We start from the raw sequence: 15,246 nt of genomic DNA on the forward strand, positions 1-15,246 counted from the left end.
CTGTTGACAAAGACGACATAAAGATCAAGGACAAAGGCTCTGCAATCTCCTTCCTGGCTTCCCAGAGAATCCTAGGATAAATCCCATCTGGCCCAGGGGACTTATCTATTTTGACATTTTCTAAAATTGCTAACACCTCCTCCTTTTGAACCTCAATTCCATCTAGCCTGGTCGACTGAACCAGAGTGTTCTCCTCGACAACATTGTCTTTCTCCAGTATAAACACTGACAAAAAATATCCATTTAATGCTTCCCCTATCTCCTCTGATTCCACACACAACTTTCCACTACTATCCTTGATTGGCCCTAATCTTACTCTAGTCATTCTTTTGTTCCTGATATACCTATAGAAAGCCTTAGGGTTTTCCTTGATCCTATCCGCCAACGATCCCAGTGAATAGGGAGCTTGCGTGGGGATCTGGGATCAGGACCCCGAGCAGTGTGGATCCCAGAGACAAAAAGTGTTAAGACTTATTATATTGTGTTCTGTGCTCGTCACTTAACTGTCTTTGTCTTTCAATAATAAGCCCCTTTGTAAACCACCGGAAGCCTCGAGCCATCACAAAGTGGGTATAGTATATTTGGATTTTCAGAAGGAATTCGATAAGAGGTTGTTACACAAGATTAGAGGGCCTGGAAATTGCACGATTAGCTCTGATTGAGGGTTGGTTAAGGAAAGGGGATATCTTTAGGTAGGGAAGGCAGGGTTTTAGTGATGCAAGGGCCAGTACTTGGGCCTCAGCCACTTACAAACTATATCATCGCTCCCAATAAATCATGTGGTTCAGTATCAAATAAAATGTGATAATGCTTTTGTGAAGCATCTCGTGTTTTTACCACCATGTTAAAGGTGCTACATAGGTCCAGGTTATTGCCTTTTAACCAATTCATGAGAATAATGCTGTTTGAGATTGTTGTATATTTTGAAGCAGTTTATTTTTAAACAATGTCCAAAACATGGCCTTGTAAAAAATACAGTAAAACATTAAGAAATTGAACTAGATAAAATAGTCAATTGAAGATGGACAGGACAAACATGGAGGAAAAATAAGAATGTAAACTTACTGAAAATAGAAATAGAATCATTTTAAATTTAATATTCCACAAGTTTGTTAGTGTGATATTATGATACTTATTTGGCATAGATTTAATTACGGTATAAGTTACAGCTGGGGCAATAGTTATAATGTGAATTATTTCCAATACATTCTATGATGGGCATCATGAACATGGATTTAAAAATCATTGTATGCCAATTATCAGCATTATCCAAAAATCTCTTAAAATTCTTACAATTGGAATTCACATATTATAATACAATGGGAACAACATTTTAGAGCTGAACATATTTTAAGTAGGATTATTAAATAATTCACAATGATGTTAACAAAAAGACATACAATAGGTGAAGTTTAACACATCTCTCAAAAAGGGTCTCTATAAATCCTTTGATCGTGCAGAATCTTAAGATGCTGTTTGCTAAAGTTAAATGTGACAGCCTGCAAGCATCAAGCAGGTAATATATAGCAGCATAATTGAAAACATATATTTGAAAATATTGCATAGTGTGCTCTGGTACCTCAAAAACCTTCAGTGCTTCAAACTACAGAAAAACAAGCATTTGCTATTTCAACTTGACATTTTGTGGAATCAGTCCATGAGTCAGGCCAACAATCTTAGGATTCATGGAGTGACAGCTGAACAGACTGGTTAATGTGTAAAACTCTTATCAAGAGGACTCAGTACAATCCTACTCACTTGTAAGTCAGTTGCCCTTGTGTGTAAATGTTGCTAACTGTTGGTTGGACTACTAAATGGAAATTGATTCCTATGGGAAAGGTGATGGACTGAAGCCTGCCCCAGCATTAAGAGATAATGGTGTTGGCTAACATGAAGAAACATAATTGGTAGCTATATCATCTTTCTGGACCCAAAGCTGAATTTTCCGTTTTCTGAGACGTGTTTCTCCTTGTGGCGTGCAGCTCACTGGCGGCAGGATTCTCTGTTCCCGCAACTTGTCAATGGGATTTCCCATTGTAGTCACCCCACGCCACCGGGAAATGTGTGGGCAGGGGTGCGCTGCTGGCGGAGAATTTCAGCCCAGTCAGCTCCTCCTCATGGCTGAAGACAACACAATTAATATACTTTATAGGTATGGTTTATAACATCAGTTCCTCTTTTTTGCAAGTAATTGCTATCTGCAGTTCCTTATTACCCGAAAGTGACATTTTAGAAATAAAATTCCAGCCATGAAAGATACAGCTGTTCTTAAAACGTGATCAGGTGCTGAGTTTTGAGGCATCTTTTCAATGGCAAAAGAACATCTGTAATTCAATAAGCTGTTACGGCAAAGCTGTTTCCTATAAAACATTATATAATATAATCACGGTCCTCCAAAATGACTTATCTTCCCTCCTTTACCTAATAAAGTTAAATTTCGACCAATCAAGCACCATCTTTTCTGCTTTTAAACATATTTTCAGCCACTGCTGCATATTGGTTAGTGCCAGTGTAGTGACTGTTCAGGAACATTTCATGTACAAAATGTAACAAGTATCTGCACTTGTTCAATGCTCATGTTTAAGTCCCAGTTTAAGGAATTAATTGGCAAATAAAACTTGTTAATAATGATGTTCAATCTCCTTTAACAGGGCGTGAGGCCTGTAGCAGGCATCCGGTTGCCAAGTCCGCAGGTCAACTAGAGCCCGATTGAGCTTCTGCATCCAGAGGTTGCGCTCATCCTTGGTATCAGCAGACAGCCAGTTCCTGGAATTGATGGGGTGAAATTATGAAGTTTTGAGAGTCATAAGAAAAGACTTAAACTGCACATCATTGTTCAATTCCTACATTATAATTCAAACAAGTTTATATCCAATCACTTTGAGCCTTGGTTTTGTTTCTCTCCCTCAACAGATCTAGTTAATTTTCCCTTACCCTAGCCACTTGCAGTGCCTTCTTTACTTTCAGCGCCATAAAACATGTGCTCTTCAATTCGGACATAGGGTTTAATGTTTAACCAACCATATACATAGTAAATTGATTATGAAAAAACATCTTTTATCACCTCTCAAATATGAACAGACAGCAGAACTATGAAGGAGAACAAATACATTAGGCTAGTGAATTGGGTCCACTGTTATTTAAGCATGATACCCGAATATAAACAACTGCAATCTATGGGATATAGAATCTGTTCTGCAAAATATTTTAACAAGTAAATTCTGTGATGAAGAAAAAAATCTAAGCTGAAGGTTTTCTCATTTGAAGATGCACACTAGCATACTTCGAATGCCACCCCAATCCATTTGAACCTAATTTCTTTGACTATGGTCTTGCTAAGACATTTTTTTGGATTTGTTTATTGTCACGTGTACCGAGGTACAGTGAAAAGTATTTTTCTGCAAGCAGCTCAACAGAACATTCAGTACATGGAAGAAAAGGGAATTAAACAAAATTCAAGAAAATACATGAGAATACATAATAGGGCAACACAAGATATACAACGTAACTACAAAAGCATTGGCACGGTTGAAGCATACAGGGTGTAGTGTTAATGAGGTCAGTCAATAAGAGGGTCATTTAGGAGTCTGGTGACAGTGGGGAAGAAGCTGTTTTTGAGTCTGATCGTGCGTGTTCTTGCTATGTCATGTTTCTGGTTTCCTGTCAACTATATACATCTTAGATAGGGAATGTCACCAGAGCTGCATTTCTTGATAATCCCTCTCCTTTTCATTCTTTCCAGTAAAAGGAAGTAAAGGATAGTATCATTGTGAGGAGACTAGGGGGAGTGTGAAGCAGGTCAGTATCACTGTGAGGAGACTAGGGGGAGTGTGAAGCAGGTCAGTATCACTGTGAGGAGACCGGGAGGAGTGTGAAGCAGGTCAGTATCACTGTGAGGAGACTAGGGGGGAGTGTGAAGCAGGTCAGTATCGCTGTGAAGAGACTGGGGGTTGGGGGGTTGGGGGGTGGGGGGGTGGGGGGGTGGGGGGGGGGGGGGGTGGGTGGGGGGGGGGGGGTGGGTGGGGGGGGGGGGGGTGGGGGGGGTGAAGCAGGTCAGTATCACTGTGAAGAGACTGGGGTGAGTGTGAAGCAGGTCAGTATCATTGTGAGGAGACCGGGAGGATTGTGAAGCAGGTCAGTATCATTGATTTCAGTCTGATGTTACAGTAAACATCTTAAAACATAAAATCTGTGTTATCCTTTTAGTTATTAACAGGAAGTCTGAAATTCTTTTTTCTATGTTCTATATATGTACATGGTTTGCGGTGGAATGTTGGGGTGTGGATTGATTTGTTCTTGGACAGAGGTTCGGCACAACATCGTGGGCCGAAGGGCCTGTTCTGTGCTGTATTTTTCTATGTTCTATGTTGTTCTAAGACAAGGTTATCCAATTTATATTGAATAGGATCCTTTCACTTGTTCAAAGAAAAGTTATTTTGAACTATTAGGCCTAATTTTTATTGCCCTTTCCTGAGGGATATTTCATGGTAAACAGCAGCATGATTGATATCAGCTCAGTATTTGAAACTTAATATATAGATCATTGTCTGATCACTCATTAATACCAGTATCCTGAGCAAACCCCTCAAGCAAGATAGGTTAGATTGTGAGCTCCAAAAAAGTTACTAACAACAGGACAGGAGTAGAATGTTCAGCACCACTAAATATGCTCTACCATTCAACTAGATTGTGGCCGATATGTTTCCTTACCCATATTAATGTCACACTTGCCGAATAAAAATCTCGATCACAATCTTGAAAGTTGCAATTGTACCAGAATCCACAGACTTTTGGGGAAAAGAATTCCAGATTTCGACACTGCCTTACGTTCAAATTCCCCACCTCAATGGTCTAGCTCTAATTTTAAGATTATATCACCTTGTTCAACATTTCCCCATCCCAATAAAATAATTTCTTTATATTTTTCTAATCAAATATTTTCTTCATTTTAAATAGCAAGGGAATGCAAACCAAGTTTATGCAACCTTCATAATATAACCTTTTACGAGCAGGTATCATTCTAACAATGCAATATAGGGCCCGATTTAACAGAAAAGAAACAGTCCCATCTGGAGTGCGTTTAGTTGGGCATTTCCTGCGCTGGAAGCGCCAAGAACCCCATTATTAAATGCAACTCTGCTTCATTTCTGGCCTCGGTGCGGAACACCCATTGAGGCCGCATTTAGTCCCATTTTCTGCACTAAAGGAGCTCCGTTTGCCAGTGCAGGAAGAGATCGGGGTGCCATAGATCCCCCACCATGGCCTCTGGATCCCCCCAATTCACTAATAACGAGGTCATCAAGTCCCCCGCACCCCGCCTCATAAGGGCAGGACACCCAGTATGGGCAGGGTGCCATTGTGGATGCCAGGGTACCACCCTTCCCTGCCCAGAGGCCGACCACACAGATCCTCCCCCACCAATGCCGGCACACTTGGTCCACGTTTGTGGAAACCAGTGCTAAACAGCGTATGCTCAGTCTCTGAGCTGAGGCTGTTTGGTCCCGGGCATTGGGTAGATTCGGCGTAGACATATTCAAGTGAGATTAATTGTTCACTTGAATATGCAAATCTGGGTCCAGCCCTCAAAGACCTTGCGAGATCTTGTTAGAGAGGCCTCTTGCGAGATTTACCGGTCTCGTCACATCCCAAGTTGGGAATGGCGAGGCCAATAGATCGCGCCCATAGTCGAGCACTGAAATTTCACGTTGAACTTTCCCCATCAAAAGTGGCTGACCCCGTTGCTTACTTGGTGACACAGAGTGTATTCTTGCACTGACTGACTAGAGTCTCTCTGTCATCTTCTCGCTGAGGTCTGACAGTGATGAGTTCCAAAGTGTTGGGTCGAGCACAGAACTCACGGTTAGCTGGTTCTATTTTTCTGCTAGTACAATTAGCCAGGTTCACACGACCAAGTGGGTTCTGGAGGTAAATAAAGAGTTGTTTAATCACACCTGCATATATACACATTAGTGCTCAATAAATCTTAAAGCCAAATCAACAAGCATCAGTAAACATCTGAAAAGAAATGTAATATTTTACTGTGCTCTCTCCTCTTCTGTACTATCCGATCAGTAATCATAAAAAGCTGTTGAAATCTTAAACTACCAGCACCTTCATCTTTCTACTATGTTTGTACACGATAAATATAATCAGATCTTCAAAGTTAATCTGAAGTTAATATTGTATTGCAGTGTACAATAAAACGGTGTGTGTCAGTTTAATTGAACCCGATGTTTCAAATCTTTTATGCAATGCACCATATTGGGTGCTGGCTAACCCAAAGTGAGATCATTTCTGGTGTTTGTTATTATTTAATAGAACATTTAAGCTCAACCTAAAATCTACATCTTTTTTATGAAGTTAAAGCTTAGAATGTTTCTTTTTAAAGCAAAATTAAAGGGGCAAGAAACAAAAGGTTGTTTCAAGGGTGAGGATACTCAACTTGTTGAAAAGAACAGTTCTTTCGACACTGGCCCAAGGATCGACTCATGCGAAAAACAAATAATTCACCTAAATGATTCACCAGTACTCTTTGCTTTTGATACCTGTTCCCTTTTCCAAGTTTATATTCATATTGACACTGCCCCATTCATCCAATGAGTTTCAATTTCACTAACAAATTGAACGAGGATCAGGCCTAGGCAGATTGGAAACAAAATTGGAAGGCAAAATAACAAAAGAGCAATGGAAAGCCTTGAAGGGGGGGTGGGGGGGGGGGGGGGAGTTAGTTTGGTAAGAAATGAGCTGAGAGTGGGGTGAAGAGAAACAGAATCAAAGTCTTCAGGTCCATGGATGATTAACAAATTAAACAGAAAAAGGAGGCTTATGGTAAATGTCAGGTACATAATACAAAAAGTACAGAATTAGAAAAGAGAAAATTAGTATGAAGAGAGAGGAGTGTATGATAAAAGATTACTGGGTAACAAAAGGGAATACAGAGGTATTTTATAAACAAAATGTAAAAGGATAGCAAAGGAAAGGTGAGGTCAATTGGAGACCAAAACAAAAATCCTCTGGGTGCTTTGGCTTCCTCCCATGGTCCAAAGATGTGCGGGTTAGGTAGATTGGGCATGGTAAAATTGCCCCTTAGTGTCCAAAGATGTGCGGGCTAGCTGGTGTTGCGGGGAAAGGGCAGGGGAATGCACCTAGGTGGGATACTCTTACAGACGTTTGGTGCAGACTCAATGGGGCGAATGGCATCCTTCTGTGTTTTTGGGATTCCATGAAATTCTATATCTCCATGCTTTCATTCCCTACAACTAAATTTCATCCTGACATTCCTATAATCTTTTTAGCCATTATTTTAACATGCTTCTCTAAAAGGAAATGCAAGGAATTATGTTAGTTGATCTCATTTATATTCCATTTCTATAACTTGCATTCATAGAACACCTTTTATGCAGAAGACCATCACAGGGCGTTTCACAGAAGCAGAATTGAACAGCATTTGACACCATCCACATAGGAAATATTAAGGCAGGTGACCAAAGCTTGGTCAAAGAAGTAGGATTTAAGGAACATCTCCAAAGGAGGAAAGAGAGGTAGAGAAGTCTGGTAAGGGAATTCCAGAGCTTCAGGCTTAGGTAACTAAGCCACTAACGTTGGAAGAAAGGGAATCAGGGATGTTTAAGAGCTCAGAATTGGAGAAAAGCAAAAATGATGGAGAATTGTAGCTGAAGGAGGTTAGAGTGATAGGAGGCAAGGTCATGGCGAGATTTGAAAATAAGGAGGAGAATTTTAAAACTAAGTCCTTGTCAAACCTTCCCAATCTGCTTGCTATGATTTACCTTATTATTAGTCCTAACTTTATCAAAGAGGGATGGTAACATAGTGGTCATGTGACTGGACTAATAACCCAGAGCCCAGACTATTGCTCGGGGCCATGGGTTAAAATCCCACCATGGCAGTTAGTGGAGTTTAAATTCAATTAATAAATCTGGAATTGGAAAGCTCGTCTCAGTAATGCAGACCATGAATCTATCATTGATCGCTAACATCCTTTAGGAAAAGTCCTACATGTGACTCCAGACCTACAGCAATTCACTCAACTTCAAAATGGCCCAGAAAGCCAGGCAGAAAGACAGAAAGGAGAGATTTCTTCAATGATTGAGATGAGAAAGAGACAACATCCAAATCACATGAAAGAATATATATATATATTTTTGAATACACATCTAAATTAACCTGGCAAAACATTCAGCAAACAGGAACAAATTGCAGTCAGAAATACTCAAATTTGAAATGGCTAAAGAACATATGGAAATATTCTTATGAGAAAGGAAAGCAAAAATGTAAAAAAAATTTTTTTTAAAGTACCCAATTCATTTTTTACAATTAAGGGGCAATTTAGCATGGCCAATCCACCAAGCTTGCACATTTTTGGGTTGTGGGGGCGAAACCCACGCAAACACGGGGAAAATGTGCAAACTCCACACGGACAGTGACCCAGATCCGGACTTCAGCGCCATGAGGCCGCAGTGCTAACCCACTGCGCCACCATGTTGCGGATAGCAAAAATGAATTCAGAGATTTATGGCCGCGATGCAACCAAAACATTTCTAAGTGTCATTTTGAGCGGGTTCGGTGGGGTGTTTCCTGCCGGCTTTTTGGGCGAGATCCATTCTGGTATTCACCCACACAAGACATTTTTCAGGGCCTTGGGGAGTTCCTCCTTGGTGTAGCCCACATGTAGAAATTTTTCAGCAGTGCGGAGCTGAACTCGCTAGCCAGACCGGCTGCTCAGAAATCAGGGGGTCATTTTGAAAGAGTGCCCTGATCTGTGCCCTTGGTGGTCTTTCATCCACGGGCAATGCCAATGCCACCTCCCTGCAGATGGGCATTAACTCCCTCTATGTGAGGACACCCTGCTATGGGATAATGCCGCCACTCCACCCCACCCCTCCCCATATGAGGACGCTCAGGAGGCCCTCCCCTCCCCCCTTGCAGGGTGAGGACACTGCCACCCCCATTCGCGGGGTGATGACGCGTGCCCCTCCCACCCCATTTGCGGGATGAGGATGCCACCCACTCTTGCAGGGCAAGGACACACCCCTCCGAATGGACATTACCCCCTCCTCCTCCACCCCCGCCCCATGCGAGGACATCCCATAATGGGGTCACTGCAGACCCCCCCTTTTCAGCCCCCCCAACCTTTATGAGGCCCCTTCATAACCCTCACTTTTATGCGCATGCCCCCCCCCCCTTAGGCACCCCCCATGGCAGTACCAAGCTGACCTTGGCAGTGCCAGGGTGCCCACATGGCAGTATGAAGGTGCCCAGGTGCCACCCTGCCTAATTCCCAACCATCCAGGGGTCTCAATGGCCCAGTCATTATGGCACCTGGAAGGGGGGGCTAGGGGGTCTCCCAAGCGCGCGGGTGAACCCAGATCCAGGGTGAATCTGGTGAATTCATTTTTAAATAAGCCGAATGGCACGTTTAAACATAATCTTGCGAGATTCCATAGAATCTCACCCTATATCTACAAGTGATGTGTGGGAAATTGATTTTGCTATTGTGGAACATCATAATCAGAAGCCACATGCAGCAGGTAACTTTCTGAGAGAATGGTGTAAACATCTCAAACTGTCAGATTTTAAATTCTACCCATTTGGTTCAAAATTTCATCTAAACCGGATTGTTTTTTTAAATTTACAGTTCCCAATTCATCTTTTTTCCAATTAAGGGGCAATTTAGCGTGGCCAATCCACCTACTCTGCACATCTTTGGGTTGTGGGGGCAATACCCACGCAAACACGGGGAGAATGTGCAAACTCCACACGGACAGTGACCTAGAGCCAGGATCGAACCTGGGACCTCGGCGCCGTGAGGCGCCACCTTGTTGCCCTTAAAATTGATCTCAATGTCATCTCTACACTTCAGTCCCAACAAAAAATTAAACTGCATTTAAACTGGTAAGTGAAAAATCACAAGGTAAGATTTTTCATTGAATCACAAAATGGTCGCATTTTGCCATTTGGCCCTTCATAGTGTGCCGGCACTATTTTTCTGGCACTATTTTAGACTCGGGCAGGCACACAATCACGATTCAAACAATGATGTAAATGGCTTCTGCATTTTACAAGATTTGAGGAAATAGATAGATGCAAGGGAAGCTATGGGGAAAAACAGATTTCAGGAGAAAGGGTGCACCAAGGGTGCTTTGGTATTCTTTTTACAATGCCAAGATATTAGCCTCCTCACTTCTATTCGTCATTTAATAAAAGAAGTGTTTGCCCTCCGTGGATAACAACATCAAACATCAGAAGCTGCAAGTGGTGCTTAAGCATTTACAGATTAGGTATTTCAAGCACAATGATGATTGGTAATGTATGTGTTCAAAAAAAACTTTAAAAATATTTGGAAATGAATGCAAACAGCAAAAAGGATATTTGAATTGCAGTATTGATGACTTGCTTCAGTTGTTATTTTCTAACATTGAAGTGAACGTTCTTGAATGACTACAAACCTTGCATTTTTCGTCATCTGGATAGGTCCAGTATGAGATACAGTTTCCTGACAAGACACACCAGCGTCGGTGCCAAGCTCCAAAACCACTGACATCATCAAACATGGTCTGTAAGGAAAGAAATGTGTCACGTTTACCACCCATGTAACATTGGATCAGCTGTGAAAACACGTTTGTGATTTTACTTGAAAAGAAAAAGACAACTTCCTTGTCCGAATTACTTCCAAAGTCTCCACTCAATTCTAGTCTGTTCACATGCGTACTTGCATCATATTTTGCGATTAAAATGCTATGTTTTATATTTCTTTAGTAAATTTTGATTAAGCATTTGGTTTCCCATTTTCTTTTCAGAAAGCTCGGTCAAATGAACAAAGGTAAAGGTTTTGGATTCCTTTCTGAATGTAGAAATATAGAACAAGTAAAATTTGGAGATCTGAACTTTTGATAAGTATTTTCTTTAATTTATTCACGGAATGTGAGCATCACTGTCTGGTCAGCATTTATTGCCCATCATAACTGCCCTAGAGAAAGTGGTGGTGAGCTGCCTTCTTGAACTGCTCAGTCCGTGTGCAGGTACACCCATAGTGCTGTTAGGGAGGGAGTTCCAGGATTTTGCCCCAGTAAAAGTGAAGGACATTCACTGCCTATGATTTGTAAGTGAGATAGATTTGTATTAAAAAGGAAAAGCTTGTGTACTATATTTTATTTTTATAAGAAGCAATAAGAAATAGACATCTTATTTATGTTCTGTTCATTCATTTGTTACATGTAAAATGATCCACCAATGGTTTAAGGATCAGCTTAGGCTCATGAATGTGCCCTTTAATCCACTTTTTGAAAGATTAGATAAAATGGTGACTGCAACATTACAGTACCTTCTACACACAAGAGCTTTATTATTATGGCTCACAGGATATGTTAATGATCAATTAAGCATCAAAGTTACACCACAGATCACAAGAGACAGAAGATCCGCTAATGGAAATGATTGGAGGTAGAGAACAAAGAAAGAATATATAGTGTAGATGATCATTTGTGATGGGAAAAAAGGCATTTCTTAACATTAATCACAACACCCCTCAGGTATACTCCATAGATAGGAAAGGGTAACTCAATATAACTCAACCCAAACAACTGATGTGTAGGGTAAAGCTTCGAACATCTATACATGCTTTAGAACAATGGGGAAAATAGAATGACAAATTGAAAAAGTAGGAAAACCATTCAGTGGCATAGGTGTATAATGTAGTCCAACTCTGTTCCACTTCTTATCTGAATATTTAATTGTCACTCGGGTTGTGACACTGGAAGCTTTTGCTCATTGGCCTCGTAGATAAACGTAAAATTGCAGCTTTGATAAGGGGATGATAATAGTGCTGAATGAGAAGTGATCCTCCATCAAGATGAGGACTGTTGAAATATGAAGTAACTATTTGTACACCATTAAAACATAATGAATTGACTGTCAAAACACTGTTGGATGGTCTTAACCTCGTTAACATCTTGTATAATTGTTTAGAAGGAAATCATGCTTAATTCCAGACAAACAAGTACACAAAAATCTGTGAAGTTAGACAGAGTGGAGCCAATCAGATTGTTTGCGTGTATAATGATTTTCTGTTTGAGCAAGAGCATGAATGCACAACATGACACAACACAAGACCCTAAGGGGTCTTGATCATTCTTTGAGGTGAAGGTGACCATGTTTATGATCTGGGGTGTCTGGTAGGGTACTGGTGCACAGGGGTGATTGTCAAGGCCAATCTGTACCTGGAAGGTTTTGCTGCAACGAGGACAGGATGTCGTCGACAAGTGAATTTGACAAATTGCTGGCTCAGAATTTCCTTTTCCCTGCGTTTTCTCTCTGCCTCCGTTTTGTGCTTTCTTTCGAAGGAGGCCACACCATTTATTATTTGATTGTTTCAGGTGCAGTACATAGGGGAGCTTCTCCCAGGACTTAAAGTCAATAACAAAACTCCTACAATGCAGAAGGCCATTCAGCCCATTGAGTCTGCACCAACCCTCTGAAAGGGTCCTTACCTCAGCCCATTCCCCTGCAACCCCAACTAAACTGCACATCTTTGGCCACCAAGGGGAAATTTAGCATGGCCAATCCACCTAACCAGCACATCTTTGGGCTATGGAAGAAATCTGGAGCAGCTGGAGGAAACCGTGCAGCCACGGGGAGAATGTGCAAACTCCAGTGTCACCCGAGGCCGGAATTGAACCTGGGTCCCTGGTGCTGTGAGGAAGCAGTGCTAACCACTGTGCTGTGTCCATATATAATGGGTTGTTTTAATGTCCTCCTGTGGTAGTATCACCTGTGTGTGTCTTGAATGCCCATTGGTCGTGTCCTATCTTACTGGCCTATTGGTTGAGTGTCTGTGTGTCATGTCTCTAGTGCTCCCTCTAGTGTCTATCTAGTCTACGTGTATTTACATTAACCCCTTGTGTATTTACAGTGATGCATATCACCACATCACCCACACCCCCGCCTTCGGTGGCTTTGAGTTCCACCAGCTTAACAAGATCTGCCTCTGGGCTATCAGGGAGGCAAAGGCCAATTATCCCTTTCACCTTCCTGAAAAAGGACTTGGGAACAAAGCTAGGAAGATTCTGGAACACGGACAAGAACCTGGGCAACACTGTCATTTTAACCCTCTGTACATGCCCAGCCAATGACAGCAGCAACACATCCCACCTCTTGTAATCCGCCTTCATTCCCTCCACTAGTCGTGCTAAGTTAATTTTATGCAACTGGGCCCAGCTTCGCGCTACCTGAATTCCTAGATACCGGAAACTTGCGCCCACCACCTCGAACAGCAAAACTCCCCATGCCTCCTCTCCTGCCCTCTAGCATTAAACCTTGCTTTTCTCCATGTTCAAGTTTTATCCTGAGAACAGGCCAAATTCCCTCTGGATCTCCATGATCTTTTCAAAGCTGCCCACCAGGACCAAAATATATAACAAAAGATTGTCCGCATACAACAAGACTGAGCTCAGTCCCACCCTGCTCAGTCCCTTTCCAACCCCTCAACACCGTAAGTGCCATTGCCAACGGCTCGATCACCAAAGCAAAAGGCAACGGGGATAGCGGGCGCCCCTGCCTCATCCCCCGATGCAGCCCGCGCTCATCCTATCCATTTGAACGCTAGCCATCGACACCCTGTATAGCAGCCGAATCAATCCATGAACCCATGACCAAACCCGAATAGACCCAGCACCTCCAACAGATACGCCCACTCCATCCGATCAAAAGCCTTCTCTGCGTCCATTGCTACCACTACTTCTATCTCCTGACCCTCCAAGGGCATCACAATCACATTAAGCAGCCTGTACACATTTACTGACAACTGTGGCTGCTTCACAAACCCCATCCGGCCCCTCCCATCACCCCCCCCCCCCCCCCCCCCGGCACACAATCTTCTATTCGCGATGCTAACAACTTCTGATCCACATTAAGCAGCGATACTGGGTGGTACAACCCACTGCTCTGGGTCCTTATCTTTCTTCAAAATCAGCAAAATGGACACCTGCAACATTATTTGTGGAGGCTCCGAATTATAAAACCTTCTGTAGAAGGCTTCAAATACCCATTCACCCCTTCTGTCTGACACCACCTTGCCCCTCTCATCCCTCACCCTACCAATCTCCCTTGTCGCTGCCTGCCTGCCTCCTCAGTTGATGGACCAACATCCTACTCGCATTTTCCATGTACTCGTACACTGCCCCTCTGTAATTGCCCTAACGCCGTCCCCGTGGACACCAATCCAAACTCAATAGAGCCTCTGCCTCTCCTTTAATATCCCCATCTCTGGCGCAACGGAGTACCTCCGATCCACCCTCAAAATATCATCCACTAGCCGTACTCTGTCCTCTCGCACCACCCTTTCCTATGCACCAGGATTGAGATAAATTTGCCCCTAACAACTGCCTTAAGTGCCTCCCACAGGGTGGGGACAAGTCCTCCCCCATTCCACATACCCTAGAATGACAGCCCTCACCCTCTCGCACACCCCCTCATCTACCAACAACCCCACGCCCAAACTCCACTGCGGCTACGGAGCCCTGTCCAGTGCTCCCCACAAATCCACCCAGCGTGGTCAGAAACCACAGTCGCCGAATATTCCGAGACAGCCACCCCGCAATCTGCCCCTCTTCCCAAACTACAAACATTCAAGGAAAAACAAAAGGCATACTTACCATCACCCACCCCCCCCATCGTAACCTGCACTAATCCACCCACTCTACGTGTCCACATTTTACACAAAACTCCACTACACAGTTAAATGTCCTCACACTCCTCCCAATCCATGATCCCTCAAAGTCCATCGCCTCCTCCGGTGAGTCAAAATAAAACTTTTTCTACTGGTGCTTAGCCCACAAGCGGGTGGGTACAGAACCTCGAACTTCATCCTGTTCTTGTAGAGGGCGGCCTTGTTCCTGTTATAGCCGGCCTTCCCTTGGTCAACTCCGCTCCCAGGTCCTGGTATATCCGCAGCCCACTCTCCTTCCAGGTGCACTTGGTCTGCCTCACCACCTCAGGATCGTCTCCTTCTCAAGAAACTGATGCAACCTCACCACCATCACCCTTGGCGGCTCCCCCACCTGCTGCCTCCTCCTCAAGGCCTGTGTGTTCTGTCCGCCTTGAGAGGCCAGTCAAAGGCTGTCTATCCATCAGTTTCCAGCAAGGTCAACCAACCCTCATGCTCTCCCACCGACTCCTCCAACTGTTGGTTTGCCAGGCCTTGTGCCTCCTGCCTCTGCTCCACCAGCTTGA

At 43.1% G+C, this 15,246-nt stretch overlaps 1 protein-coding gene across 2 annotated transcripts in view; it reads right to left on the reverse strand.

The window, feature by feature from the left end:
• Positions 1 to 917: 917 nt before the first annotated feature.
• The window catches only part of anln (anillin, actin binding protein), a 156,550-nt gene continuing 142,221 nt past the window's right edge, over positions 918 to 15,246 (reverse strand). For both annotated transcript variants that reach the window (XM_038796920.1, XM_038796921.1), the window contains 3 exons: positions 10,467 to 10,574; positions 5,747 to 5,919; positions 918 to 2,766 (listed from right to left, as the gene is read on the reverse strand). In XM_038796920.1, coding sequence (XP_038652848.1) covers positions 2,622 to 2,766; positions 5,747 to 5,919; positions 10,467 to 10,574 — 426 coding nt within the window. In that variant the 3' untranslated portion in view covers positions 918 to 2,621. The remainder of the gene's footprint in view (positions 2,767 to 5,746; positions 5,920 to 10,466; positions 10,575 to 15,246) is intronic.

This window comes from Scyliorhinus canicula, chromosome 5 (assembly GCF_902713615.1).
Source record: "Scyliorhinus canicula chromosome 5, sScyCan1.1, whole genome shotgun sequence".
NCBI lineage: Eukaryota > Metazoa > Chordata > Chondrichthyes > Carcharhiniformes > Scyliorhinidae > Scyliorhinus > Scyliorhinus canicula.